The sequence below is a fragment of the Capra hircus genome, chromosome 6 (assembly GCF_001704415.2).
Source record: "Capra hircus breed San Clemente chromosome 6, ASM170441v1, whole genome shotgun sequence".
In the NCBI taxonomy this organism is placed as follows: domain Eukaryota; kingdom Metazoa; phylum Chordata; class Mammalia; order Artiodactyla; family Bovidae; genus Capra; species Capra hircus.
The window spans coordinates 113,037,839-113,051,986 of record NC_030813.1 but is presented as its reverse complement, the minus strand read 5'-3'; the positions used below and the strand labels follow the sequence as shown (position 1 = coordinate 113,051,986).

Genomic DNA, 14,148 nt, shown 5'->3' with positions numbered 1-14,148 from the left:
GACACACCGGCTCAAGAGTTCAGGTGCGTCTCCTGGTCTTCCCTCAGCTCCTGCCCCCACAGCCCATGTTTACTACAAACACATGGGAAGTCTCTACAGAGACGTCTTCACCTGGCTGCAGTGTGGAGGAGTGTGTTACCGGAGGAAGTAACCCTATATCTCCCACTAGACTAAGGTTTCAGCAGAGAGTTTAACTGTTCTTCATTTGGAGTATTTGAATAACCCTACTGCGGCTCTCTTAATGACGAAGGAGCTATTAGCAGGCAAAATCAGGAAGATCTGAGTCTAAAAGAGACAACAAGCAGCTTCACAAACTGCAAACGGTAGAAGGAAAGCAAAGACGGAAAGACTAGCCTTGCAATGTTGCCAACAGTGCGCAGGATCAGATGTTGATCTCTTTGGTGCGTGCCTGGGCATTGCTTTCTCTGAAATGTCACTGCTGTCAGAACCCCTAGAAGTGTTAGGAACGCCATGAAATGACCTCTGTTCCCAACCCTTTTAATTGGAATGCGTAAGCAAGTTTCTATGATTCTTGAATTTATCACTGGGTGGATCCGCTGTGGGTAAAACTGCAGCTTTGAGATGGCTTGGGGCAGCCTGGACCCAACACTTACACACACACACACACACACACACACACACACACACACGCCCTCTTTATCCCTCACAGGTCATGTCATCTGAATGGGAAAGTGTTTTTCTAATGTTTTAGCAAATAACCTTCTCCCATCACCCTGCCGGGGTCTGTGTCTCTTCTGATAGTGAAGAGCCCCTGGAGAAGGAAATGTAACCCACTCCAGTATTCTTGCCTGGAGCGTCCCTTGGACAGAGGAGCCTGGCGGGCTACAGTCCATGGGGTCGCAAGGAGTGGGACGAGACTGAAAGACTGAACACACAGTGGTGAAGACATGTCACTTTCTTTTCACTTACAGGCACAAGGAATGCAGTATTCCCTAATTTCTGTCTTATACTGTGCGTTTAAATTTTTAATTTTTAGACAATCACCGAATGTCAACTTCATGTCCCATGAGGCTGGCCACAGCCACTCAGATATGTTTGGGGGCAGAGTGGGGTTGAAGTGGCCCAGTGAAATTCCTCCTTTGGTCTCAGATCTCTGGAGGGGGTCCTGGAGGTTGCATTGTTAACCAACAGGAGTTCAGGGAACCAGGCTCACCCCTGCTGGTGCTGCAACCCATTGTGGCAGGCAGGGGACAGGCCATTCCAGACACTTCTTTCCTGAGGAAACTGAAGGTCTGGGTTGGGGCTGGAGATAGGTCTTTGAAATGCTTCTTCATCACAATGACCTTGACATAGCAATTCTTTTTTTTCTGGCAATGAACAACATACTGTAAAATGAAAATATCTCCTGCCATATCAATAAACAAGGAATGAAACAGCCATCAGCCATTGCTGGCCTCCAAAGGTGAATGAGGGCTCCCCAAACTGATTGTGATCCATGTGATCCAGTGGGTGTGGCGGCCCCCCCTCAGGCTTCCCCCAGACCCATTTGCTGAGGAGCTGGGAGAATGCAAGAAGCAAGGTGAATAAGGAAACAGGATTGGCCCCAGATAGCTGAGGTGCATATGAAAGAATGAATTCAGTGAGCACAAAGGCTTGCTTCTTCCCAGACATAGAAAGCCAAGTTCCTTAACTTGATACCTGATCTTTAATGTTCAGACTGCCTGTTCCCTTTGTTGCAAACTTGTATGTAGCCTGACTTCCCCTCCTGCTTCCTGGGAGCAGTTTTCTCAGAGCTACTGAGATGCTGTCTTCCAGGTTCTGAGTCCTAAACTTGACCACCAAATAAAATAACTCTCTAATTTCAGGTTGTGAAAATATTTTTTAGTGACAATTCATATAACAGGGCTTCCCAGGTGGTGCTAGTGGTAAAGAATCCACCTGCCAATGCAGGAGACAGACGAGACACAGGTTTGATCCCTAGGTGGGGAAGATCCCCTAGAGCTGTTCTTTTTTCAGTCTCTAAGCCATGTCTGATTCTTTGCGACCCTGTGAACTGCAGCACACCAGGCTCCCCTGTCCTTCACCATCTCCCTGAGTTTGCTCAGACTCGTGTCCATTGAGCGGGTGATGCCATCCAACCATCTCATCCTCCGGCACTCCCTTCTGCTCTTACCCTAGAGAAGGAAAAGGCACCCCACTCCAGTGTTCTTGCCAGGATAGTCCCATGGACAGAGGAGCCAGGTGGGCTACAGTCCATGGGATCGCAACAGTCAGACACAGCTGAGCAACACACATACACACATACAAGCTGTCCCAGGCTTGTTGTGCAAAGGAAAATGAAACAGCTCTTGGAGATCACGTCTCTCTCTGTCTCACATACACACACACACACGCACACACGCGCACACACACACACCTCTTGGAGATCACATCACGCACACACACACAACCTGTTCCAGGCTTGTTGTGCAAAGGAAAATGAAACAGCTCTTGGAGATCATGTCTCTCTCTGTCTCACACACACACACACACAGGCACACACGCACACGCACACCACTTGGAGATCACATCACGCACACACACACAACCTGTCCCAGGCTTGTTGTGCAAAGGAAAATGAAACAGCTCTTGGAGATCACGTCTCCAGCGGGTGTCGCGCGGGGGCGTTACTGAATAGAGTGCCTCCTGCGCGCGGGGCTGGGGCCGGCCGAGCTCCGGCGGGTGGCGCGCGCTAGGCGGCAGCAGCGAGCTGGGCTGGGGCGCGGTCGCTGCGCGGGCCCCTCTTGGCCGGGCGGGGCGGGGCGGGGCGCCGGCGTCCGCGCTCGGGGCGGCGGCAGCGGCGGCAGCCGAACGCAGCGGAGGGATGGCGGCGGCCGCTGGCGAGGCGCGCCGGGTGCTGGTGTACGGCGGCCGGGGCGCGCTGGGCTCGCGATGCGTGCAGGCCTTCCGGGCCCGCAACTGGGTAATTCGGCGGGCTGGCGCGGAGGAGCCTTCGCGCGCCGCGCTGGAGGGCGGGCTGGAAGGGAGCTGGGGGCCGCTGAACCCCCGAGACGTGAGTGCTTGCAGGTGCACAGGTCTACACGTCTGCGTGCGCACCCGGGCCGAGGTGCAGGGCCTTGCTCTGCCGGGAGGCTGGTGCAGCCGGGAGGCTGGTGCAGGGGGCTCTGCTCTCCGGCCTCTGCGGGGTCCGGAGTGTCGAGCATGATTCTAGACAGACCAGAACCCGAGGGATAGGTCACGGGAGGGAAGGATTTGAAATCACTGCCTTGTTCACGGCCATTGGGGTTACTAGCCCTGTGACCCTGAACTGACCGCTTCATGTTAGCGAGCCTCACTTTGAGGATTAAATAATCGGTGTCATCACGCATAAGTTGTAAATTACCTGATGCTGGTAAAAGCTATTTAAATGTTAGCTACTATTGATATCAGTTCGGTTCAGTCGCTCAGTCGTGTCCAACTCTTTGCGACCCCATGAATCGCAGCACGCCAGGCCTCCCTGTCCATCACCAACTTCCGGAGTTCACTCAGATTCACGTCCATCGAGTCAGATATGTTATTGATATATACCTGCTCAGTTGCTTCAGTCGTGTCCGACTCTACGATCCCGTGGACTGAAGCCCGCCAGGCTCTTCTGTCCATGGAATTCTCCAGGCAAGAATACTGGAGTGGGTTGTCTTTTCCTTGTCCAGATCTTCCTGACCCAGGGATCAAACCCGCATCTCTTGTATTGGCATGCGTGTTTTGTTTTTTTTTTTTAAATCACTAGCGCCACGTGGGAAACCCCCTGTTGATATATACCCCTGTTCCATTAGCTTCCCTTGTATGTGATATTTTGAAAGCTTGCAAATGCCTTTTGTTTGGCAAAGACTACTTGGAGTACTTGGCATCATGGGTAGAAGGTGCGCTTGTCACCGAGCCAGGGACCCTGCCCCCTGCCCCCAGCCTGCCCCGCGAATTCCAGGTGGCAGCTCCGCCCACAGTGTCTTCAGTTGCAGCGGCTTCTTGCTCAGAGACCCCGCTGTAGCTCCAGGAGCTTTCCTGGGGGTTTACTTGCCCGCAGCAGCAGCAGCCTGGGACCAGGGAGAAAGGCAGCCAGGGTTTTCATCTCGTATTAGTATAGGAATATGCTTCGAAGGGTTCTGAATACCCACCATTTACCTGTCTTGAGATGTCTTCCCAGATCTGCAGGGGGGTGGGTGGGGGAGCGGTGGGTGGTAACCATGGAACTGCCAGCCCAGGGCCAGGCAGGAAGCTCCTGCACATCAGAGCCCCTACATACTCATAGTCCCATTTAGTCTTTCCAGTAACCTTAATACAGAGTTAAAACATGTATATATAGAATCTAGAAAAATGGTACAGATTCCTGGAGATCAAACCAGTCAATCCTAAAGGAAATCAATCCTAATATTCATTGGATGGACTGATGCTGAAGCTGAAGCTCCAATACTGTGGCCACCTGATGCGAAGAGCTGACTCATTAGAAAAGACCCTGATACTGGGAAAGACTGAGGGCAGCAGGAGAAGGGAGCGACAGAGGACTAGGTGGGCACGAGTTTGAGCAAGCTCCGAGAGTTGGTAAAAAACAGGGAAGCGTGGGGTGCCACAGTGCGTGGGGTCGCAAAGAGAAGGACACAAGTGAGCAGCTGAACAAACAAAACAAACAGCTGATTCACGCTGTTGTGCAGCAGAAGCTAACACAACATTGTAAAGCAGTTATCCTCCAATTAAAAAAGAAATACAGGGCTCCTGTGTCCATGTGTTACAGATGCAAGGGCTGTGCTTCCTCTCAGGGCGGGGTGGAAGGGGGTGTACGGTGGGTGTCCTTTCACATGGTGAATCTGGAGAGCTGACTTACCTGTGACTCTGTCTTTCCCTCCCTTCCTTCCTGGGAGCTCTGGGGGCTCTGGGATGAGCTATTTCTTTGTCTCAGTACCCTCCTCACTGTGACACAGAGCAGTGAGTGTTTTGAATGGATGCTCTGTTCTTCAAAGCTTGTGGGGGAGATGTGTATCTCTGGGGCCTTCTGACTGCACGGCCCTGGAGCGTTCTGAGTCAGCACCGAGTGTCAGCAGCTGATATTGTTCAGTCGCTCAGTTGTGTCCGACTCTTTGGGACCCCATGGACTGCGGCATGCCAGGCTCCTCTGTCCTCCACTACGTCCCAGAGTTTGCTCAAACCCGTATCCATTGGGTCTGTGATGCCACTCGTCCACCGTAGCATCCTGCATTTCTTTTAATTCTCTCACTAACCCAGTTGATTGCTGACAGCCCTCATTTTGCATGGGAGGAGCCTCTGCCGAGTGGGTGGATGAGAGAGTCGCTGTATGGCAGAACCAGGATTCAAACTCTGACCTGACATGCATGCCCACAGTCATCCTTTTGTGCTCTGGGACAGGGGTTGGAAAATTCCAGTTCTCCACTGGCTAGATCTTGCCTGGCACCTGTTATCACAGAGCCCAAGAGCTAAAAAGGAGTTCCCCATTTTTAATTGGTGAAAAGAAATCCAAAGAAGAGTAGCCACATGTGAACATTATATAAAATTCATAATTCCTCGACTGATGTCTTCTCAGCACACAGCCAGGCTCTTTCATCGATTCCTGGGCTGTTTTCTGTGGCTACTCTCTAGCTGTGATAGCAGAGTTGAGTAGTTGCAGCAGAGGTCGTATGGCCATCACAGCCTGAAAGACTTAGCCTCTGGCTCTTTAAGGAAAGGTTTGCAAATCCCTGGTCTCGGGCATCTCTGCACCAGCAGGGTTTGGCTTTCAGAGGTGAGAGTGGAAGGGAAAGAGGTGTTTGGAGGTACAGTGGACTGGCCTGGGGATCAGGAAGGGGTATGCTGGCCAAAGCCGGAAAGCCTTGCAGGGGATGCTAGAGGTCAATTGCTAGGTCCTTCCTCTAGTGGGTTTTTGCTTAAGCCTCTAACCTGTCTCCAACTCCCGCCTGAATCTGTCATGCCTGACTGCCTCTGGACCAAACCTGTTTTCTCCTCGCTCCAGTGGGTTGCCAGCATCGACGTGCAGGAGAACGAAGAGGCCAGTGCCAACGTCGTGGTTAAAATGACAGACTCGTTCACGGAGCAAGCCGACCAGGTGATTCCAGGGAAGCATTGCACGTGGGGTGGGGAGCCCTGGGGAGAGGGCTCCACGGGCGGAGTGTTCTCCTTCTTTCAGATGTTGTTTCCCTAATTATGAGAGCCATTGTGCTCGTGGAGGGAAATTCGGAAAAAGTGAGAAAAAATACAAAGACAAGTAGCCCATGATCCATGTCTAGTTAGCTCACTAGTTAGTTTACATTTTGGCCCATTTTCTTGTGCTTCCTCTGCATGCTATAAGTCTTACAGGTGGGGATAAATTCGTATTTTATAAGCTATGGTCAGCTTCTCTTTTTTCAACTTAACTTAGCTTGAATTCTTCCTCAAATCACGTAATAACACCTCTGTGTCAACTTGTAATATTTCTTTGGATTGGTCACAGTTTCTTCGGTTTGTCCTTGTACATTTAAAATTTTTTTGGCAATTTTTCTTTTTTTACTCTAACTTCTTTTACTTACTAATGTTAAGAATACTGTGGTGAACATCTTCATCTCCATCTCTTGTTTATTGAAGATTCGTTCCAGAAAGCGGAGCTCCTCCTACCCAAAGCAAAAATACTAACAAACTAGATCATTTCCAATTATAAAGTGAAAGTGACAGTGTTAGTCTCTGAGTCACGTCGGACTCTTTGCAACCCCGAGGACTGTTGTAGCCCACGAGGCTCTTCTGTCCATGGGATTCTCCAGGCAAGTATACTGGAGTGGCTGGCCATTCCCTTCTCCAGGGGAATCGTCTCGACCAGGCGTAATGTAAAGAAGTCAGGCAAAACTCTACAGCTATATAGATAATTGTGAAATATCCGTCTTTCTCCCTGTGACTGTGCCCCCGAGGAGGAACTGTTGACAGTTTGTTGGATGTCTTGGTATAAGTATCTGAGATGCTCTTAAGCAGGTCTGCGTTTCTGGAAGAGCCCTTCCCACCAGCTGCATGAAGGATGTGCTATCTGTGGTCTTCATGCCAACCCTGCAGCTCGCAGTCCAAGGAAGCCTCCTAATGATTCCTGTGCTTAATGCTCTTATTGGTTTTATTGGACTTAATAGGAAAACTCACTATGGATTTGTTGTGTGTCAGACATCGTAAGAAGTGTCTTATTTGCAGTAGGCCACTTAATCTCTTTAACGCCCCCAAAGCCAAGTCTCATCGTATCTCCCTTTTAGAAATGGGTACGGAAGTCGCAGGTATTTGCTCAGACAGGTCATAGATAGCAGAGCCGGGATTTGAACCTGGGCTCTGAACTGCATGTTAAAGTTGCTTCTCAGCAGAATAGCTTCGTGTGAATAAAGCAAGGAAAAGTGAAACCAGACGCAAGGGAGGCCCTGGGTGTGGACAGCGGCAGCTCCTCCAGACGTGGTCCTCTGCGGCCAGTGTCTCTCCTGCTCCTTTAGCTGCCGCTTTCTGATGTCTGTGTCCCATTTCGAACGTGAAATCGTCCACAGCTGAGACTTGACTCTACGGTGCATCTTTAGGACGAAGATTGGGAAAAGCTTAGCTTTTAACATCTTTAACCCCTCCTGCGCCTTCTTATCCCCCAGTCGCTCAATCAGGAATTTCTGGACAGACAGCATGACGTCCAGGTTTTGATTCTAAAGCTCTAGAAGAGGAAGTTCAACCTTAGGACATGCAAATTAGGGCTTCCCAGTGGCACTAATGGGAAAGAACCCACTGCCAGTGCAGGAGACTTGAGATGCATCTTCAGTCCCTGGGTGGGGAAGATTCGCTGGAGGAGGGCATGGCAGCCCACTCCCGTGTTCTTGCCTAGAGAATCCCATGGGCAGAGGAGCCTGGCGGGCTACAGTCCATAGGGTCACAATGCGTTGGACACGGCTGAGTGAGCACACACACAGGCATATTTAAATTGGCTCCCTTAGGCTGAAAATTCACTAGTGACAGAAGATGAAGAAGTGAGAAAAAAAACTCAACCTATAGAAGATAGTTGGATAGGCAGAAGGAAGAATTTAAGGGCAAGGAATTTTAAAATGCCTCATTTTAATTTTATTATAAAAATAGAACACAGAGGTGGTTAAAAAAAAAAAAAAAAGACAAATCAAGCAGGAGCGTTGTTGCTGTGGGCTCCGTGCTTCCCTAAAAGGTAGAGCGCAGATTGTGTGCGGGTAAGAGGTCGGGGAGATGACGCAGCTTCTGGCGGATGAGATCTCGCTGTCGGCAATGGGATGTGGCTTAGAAATGAAGGCGAGGCAGCCAGGGAACTGGGTAACAGGAGGAAGATCTCACAAGCTGGACCAGGGTTACGTCAAGTCCTTGCTAAGGGACGGTCAGGGATCTACTTAAATTGAAAGATTTTGGTATAGAATGTAGAGGAGAGGAAAGATTGGTTTCCATTGCCAAATCGGTCTCTATGAAAGAATAATTGATTTATTTCTGGCCATGCCCCGTGGCTTGCAGGATCCTAGTTGGCAAACCAGGGAAGGAACTCATGCCCCCGGCAGTGGAAGGGTGGAGTCCTAACCATCGGACCGCCAGGCAGTTCCCCTGAAAGAGTGATTTGAGGCTCAGAAATTGTTAGGGAAAGCCGTCAGAGACTGAAATGTTACTGCTGGGAGAGTTCCACGCCTGTGTTAAGCTGCTTCTTTAGAAGCTTGATCTTAACAAAGCTGTTGACAGGCTATGATCCATTCAGCCATTCCAGGAAAATATGGAAAAGATTCATGGATGATGGCCAGGGTTGTGTGTCTACTCAGATTTTTGTTTTAATAAACTATAACAAAAGACATGTGTATGTTTTTAACACTTTAAACATTTTAATCAAATAGAAGTAGAAAATTAAAATGAACCCCCATGTATTCATTGCTTACCAACATTTTGCCATTAATTATTTTTTATTGCTTTTTTCTTTTTAAAGGAAAAAATTTCTCTTTGGCTTTGGTTTTTTTTTTTTGGAGTTACAGTTAATGGGGTGTTTGTGTTGGAGGGAGAGTAGAATTGATTATTTCAGATTATAATTCTGTGATGGGCAAAGAAATTCTGGAAAGAAATAACCAGAAATCTAGCTATAGGCAGTGAAATCCTAGGCGATTTTTTTAAAAAAATGTGGAACGCTTCATGAATTTGTTTGTGATTTTTTTTTTAAACATTTCCTACTTTGTTTATTGTTTTATCCCAGGAATGTGTACGTCTCCACCCTTTAGAATATTCAGAAGACTCTAGGTTGCTTTATGAAAATCACACTGAGATGCAGTCAGGCTTTACTGTCCAAAATGTTCATTGTAAATTGGTCCTGCATCTGATTTTCAAAGTGTTAATTGCCAGGTACTGTAAACTGACTTACGAAAAAGTGAAAGCTCAATGGAGGTGACTATAGCAACGTCAGGCGTCAGCCTGTCGAGGTTTACCTGACAATCTGTGCCTCTTTTCTGGCCCTTCTGTTTCAGGTGACAGCTGAGGTGGGGAAACTCCTGGGTACAGAGAAGGTGGACGCGATCCTTTGCGTGGCTGGAGGATGGGCTGGGGGCAATGCCAAGTCCAAGTGTGAGTCCTTTTCTGAGTTAATCTTTCACCTGCTCTGCTGTTTGTCCAGGTGCACAGGCCGGGCCTGTGCTATATGTCAGGCTGGATGCTTTCCTCTCTGCTGCCCTGAACCCTTTTAGTCGCTCTAAGGTGGGGATCAACACCCCGTTTTACAGAGGAAAAAAAAACCTCCCATAAAGGAGGTCAGGGGGCTTCCCTGGTGGCTCAGCAGTAAGGAATCCACCTGCAGTGCAAGAGCCACGGGAGGCTTGGGTTCCATCCCTGGGCCACAAAGATCCCCTGGAGAAGGGCATGGCAACCCACTCCAGCATGCCTGCCTGGAGAATCCCATGGACAGAGGAGCCTGGTGGGTACAGTCCATAGGGGGCGAAGAGTCAGACACGACTGAAGTGACTCAGCATGCACAGATGCTCAGAGGAGCTAGGGCAGAGGGGCCTTGAGATTAAAAAAGAGACAGGATGAAGTCAGCATGGTCCCCCCTGCAGCCTTTCAGGGCTCCTCACTGGCAACTGGGAAAGTGAATGGAACGGAGAGAGCATTCAGAAGTTCACAACTGAGCTTTTGTTGAGGCTGTGAGTTAATTTGCTATCTTTTTATCGTGAACATTTTCCAATATACAGAAAAGATGAAGGAACCGTTCAGTCCTTGTTAATGTTTGCCGTACTTGCATTCTCGTGCTTTCTCGCATGCGTGTCCTCTGTGGGTGTATTTTTGCTGCTGTTGTTAATCATTTGAAAGTGCTTTGACACTTGACTGTATTTCAGTATGTGTCTCCAAGGATTAGGCTGTTCTCTCACATTAGTGTAATGCTCTTCTCATACCTAAGAAAGTTACCAGTGATTCTGTAGGATTGATCGTATCAGCCCATGTTCCAGTTACCTCAGTCTACTCCATAGCTGTTTCCCTAGATTTATTCTAATCAGGGTTTGTGTGCTGCATTGTATCATTGTTTGAGTCTCTTAATCTAGAATCTTTTTTTCTTTCCTGTGATAGGCTTGGCAGGTCCAAGGCAGTTTCCATGTAGAATGTCCCCCACCCTAAATGTGTCAGACTGTTTCTTTAAGGTATCATTTACCTTGTTCCTCTGCCCCTGGTGTTTGCTGTGAACTGGAAGGTAGGTCTGGAGACTTGCTTAGATTCAGGTTAAATACTCCGGAGGTGAGGATGCTTCCTGAGTGATGTGGACCTCACTCTGCACCCCTATGAGTCCTCACCATATCCCACGGCCTGCTCTACCGTCCATCCAGTGTGATGCCAACTTTGATGCTGGCTCAGGCTTAAGGAGATAGATCTCAGTCGTAAAGTCCATTTTTCTATTTGCAATTAGTAAGTGACCCATGAGATGGTGCTTTGGCAGCATGTATGAGTATCCTGTTCCCAAACACCTTGAGAAACCCAAATTCCCCCAAACTAGTGGTTGTAAACATCCATTGATGATCTACCTGCATCAGTCATTCCACTGGGGCTTGGAAAATGGTAGTTTTCCAGTTCCGTCATTCCTTCTACATTTATCAGCCAAAGTGATTTAGAAAGGAATTGATTTTCTGTGTGCACACGCGTGTGTGTGTGCGCGCAGTCGTGTCTGACTCTTGGCGACCCCATGGACTGCAGCCCACCAGCCTCCTCTGTCCGTGGGATTCTCCAGGCAAGAATACTGCATGGGTGGCCATTTCCTTTTCCTTCTCTGCGAACCACACCTAAATGTGAAATTGTCAGTTTGTCGGGGATCAGCTTGGCAGAGCACCTGACAGCCTTTTGCGTATTTGGGGAACAGGAAGTGATCATTGCGGGTCCGCCCTTTTTCCTCTAGTTCTTCTTAACAGGGAAATGCAGCGCCTTGGTCATCACCCACTGCAGACCCTCCTTCTGTATCAGGGGGGCTCTGTCTCAGGGTCACGGGGGCACTGGGTTCCGTGTCTCCTGTGAGCAGGGAAGGGGAGGGTCGTTTAGCTGGTGATGTGACCTCCCTTACCAGTTGCTCCTCCTCACGTCTCTGGCGAGGCCAGAGGGTTAAAACAAATGCGAGGTAGTTGCTATTTCAGCTTTCTTTTAAAGAGTCTTCAAAGTTGGCATTAAACTTTCAGCCATGAAACACTGTCACTCCGTGAAAGCCCTCTTTATGTTGCCATAGTCCCTGAGATCTTTTATCACAGATAAAACTTGACTTAGACATATAGGTTCTAATTAAAGATCTGAAGTCTTTTATTTATATTTGAAATTTTTAAAATTATTTTTTTGGCCACGCCACGTGGCTTGCAGGGATCTTAGTTCCGCGACCAGTGATCGAACCCAGACCCTTGGCTGTGAGAGCATGGAGTTCTAACCACTGGACCACCAGGGAAGTCCCCTAATGCCATTTATAAAGCAGGGCAGTGTTTGAATTAAAGCCAGTCCCACCTGTCTGTCAACAGCCCTCGTTTGTTGGTGGATGTTTACCAGTTTGGCTTCCCCGGTGGCTCAGACGGTAAAGCGTCTGCCTGCAATGCAGCAGACCTGGGTTTGATCCCTGGGTCGGGAAGATCCCCTGGAGAAGGAAATGGCACCCCACTCCAGTATTCTTGCCTGGAGAATCCCATGGACAGAGGAGCCGGGTGGGGTCGCAGAGTCAGACACGACTGAGCGACTAACACTGACCAGTTTACAGGTGAGGAGGCTGAGCCTTGGCTGGTCACGTGACCTGGACTTGAACCTGCATCTCTGAGCACAAGCCGTGGGCTGTGTGTGTGTGTGAGATCTCCCTGCAGACCCAGAGTGGCCATGGGGGTTTCCTGGAGTGGCGGGTGCTGGGGGTCAAGCTCACCCTTCAGTTTCTTCCCTGTGAATGCTGACCTCGTGTGTCTGTTTGCTCAGCGCTCTTTAAAAACTGTGACCTGATGTGGAAGCAGAGCGTGTGGACATCCACCATCTCCAGCCACCTGGCCACCAAGCACCTCAAGGAAGGAGGCCTCCTGACCTTGGCGGGGGCCAGGGCCGCCCTGGACGGGACGCCTGGTGAGCCTGTTTCCCCGTCTGTGAAATGGGAATGCTCACACTTGCTCGCTCGCTGGGGTGCTGAGCGCTTCCATGGGAGGGGGAATACTAGAGCCCTTTGCCCTCCAGGGCTGTTTGCAGTTGGGTGGACTTTGCTTCCTATTAGGCCCACATCTTCTTCGGGGCAGCGCCCCTCGTCTTTTCACATGCATTGTCCTCACGGCCGTGCTGGCCAAGGACCATGATCCTCTGGCATCCGCTTGTCTCGTGTGTGTGTGTCTGGGACCCATCCCGGGACTCTCACCTCGTTAATATGGGCTTTTCCCTGGTGTCTCAGATAGTAGAGAATCCAAAAAGAAAAATTAAAAAAAAAAAAAAAAAAGAGAATCCACCTGCAATGCAGGAGACCCACGTTCAATCTCTGGATCGAGAAGATCCCCTGGCGAAGGGAACGGCAACCCACTGCAGTGTTCTTGCCTGGAGAATTTGGATAATACTGATTTGCTAAGTCACTTCAGTCGTGTCCGACTCTGTGTGACCCCATAGATGGCAGCCCGCCAGGCTCCCCCGTCCCTGGGATCCTCCAGGCAAGAACACTCGAGTGGGTTGCCATTTCCTTCTCCAATGCATGAAAACGAAAGGTGAAAGTGAAGTCGCTCAGTCATATCCGACTTAGCGACCCCATGGACTGCAGCCTACCAGGCTCCTCCATCCGTGGGATTTTCCAGGCAAGAGCACTGGAGTGGGGTGCCGTCGCCTTCTCCGAATACTGAGTGACTGACACTTTTACTGAAGTGCGAGCAGGGGATGGTTAAGACTTCACCATCTGAATTTAGTGAGGGGTTGGGCACAGTTCACTCTCCCTTTGGATTGGGATAAAGGGATTTAAGCAGGGAGCGGGGAACATAGTTCAGGGAGCCAGAAACTGTCTCCACCACCTAAATTAAACTCTTGAAAAAAAGAGAGGGGGAGTGCTTTAGGACCTCTTTAGTAAGTGGTGAAAGCTTGAGCATCTTTTTCAGTTTTCATGTAGTGAACTGAACTGTGAAGCTTTTACAAATTAATATTTTTTTTTGCCACTCATTTTATTAGGTTTCACAGAGAAAGTGATCTTATAAATCCATGGTTCTTACAGTAATTCACACTGTGTAAATGTTCAGTGGTAGTCTGGCTGAGATCTGATTTTTGTTAAAATCAGAGACTCTAGAGAGTAAATATAGAAATGAGTAGTAGCTTGACATTGAAAAGAGAAAACCCGAGGACTGAAACACTAATTTTTCTGAAGGACGAAACAGCTTTCTACCCTTGCCTTTGGTCTATTAGTATCATTCTTTGCTTATAGTTTCAGATACTGGTTAAGACTATAGGATCTGGAACTATACAGGTTGGTTTTGTATTGTGGTTTTGCCGTTTGGTCGCTGTGTGATATTTGGCTAATTACTTAACCTCTCTGAGCCTCAGTTTTGCATTTGTATAATGAGAAGAAACAGTAATACCTCCTTTATATGGTGATTGGGACTTGCAAACATCTTAATGGATGTAAATGGTTTAAGACAGGTATTGCGGAGAGTCAGGAGGAAATGTGAACGGTTATTATTTACTCCAGGTTTCTTTTTGCTCAGTTACTCCTTCAGATGTTGA

General features: G+C 48.9%; 1 protein-coding gene across 1 annotated transcript in view; it reads left to right on the top strand.

Annotated features, from left to right (window-relative positions):
- QDPR (quinoid dihydropteridine reductase) overlaps nucleotides 2,776–14,148 on the top strand; it is a 19,463-nt gene continuing 8,090 nt past the window's right edge. Inside the window, exons 1-4 of the mRNA XM_018049755.1 lie at nucleotides 2,776–2,923; nucleotides 5,957–6,049; nucleotides 9,441–9,537; nucleotides 12,388–12,528. Coding sequence (XP_017905244.1) covers nucleotides 2,825–2,923; nucleotides 5,957–6,049; nucleotides 9,441–9,537; nucleotides 12,388–12,528 — 430 coding nt within the window. The 5' untranslated portion in view covers nucleotides 2,776–2,824. The remainder of the gene's footprint in view (nucleotides 2,924–5,956; nucleotides 6,050–9,440; nucleotides 9,538–12,387; nucleotides 12,529–14,148) is intronic.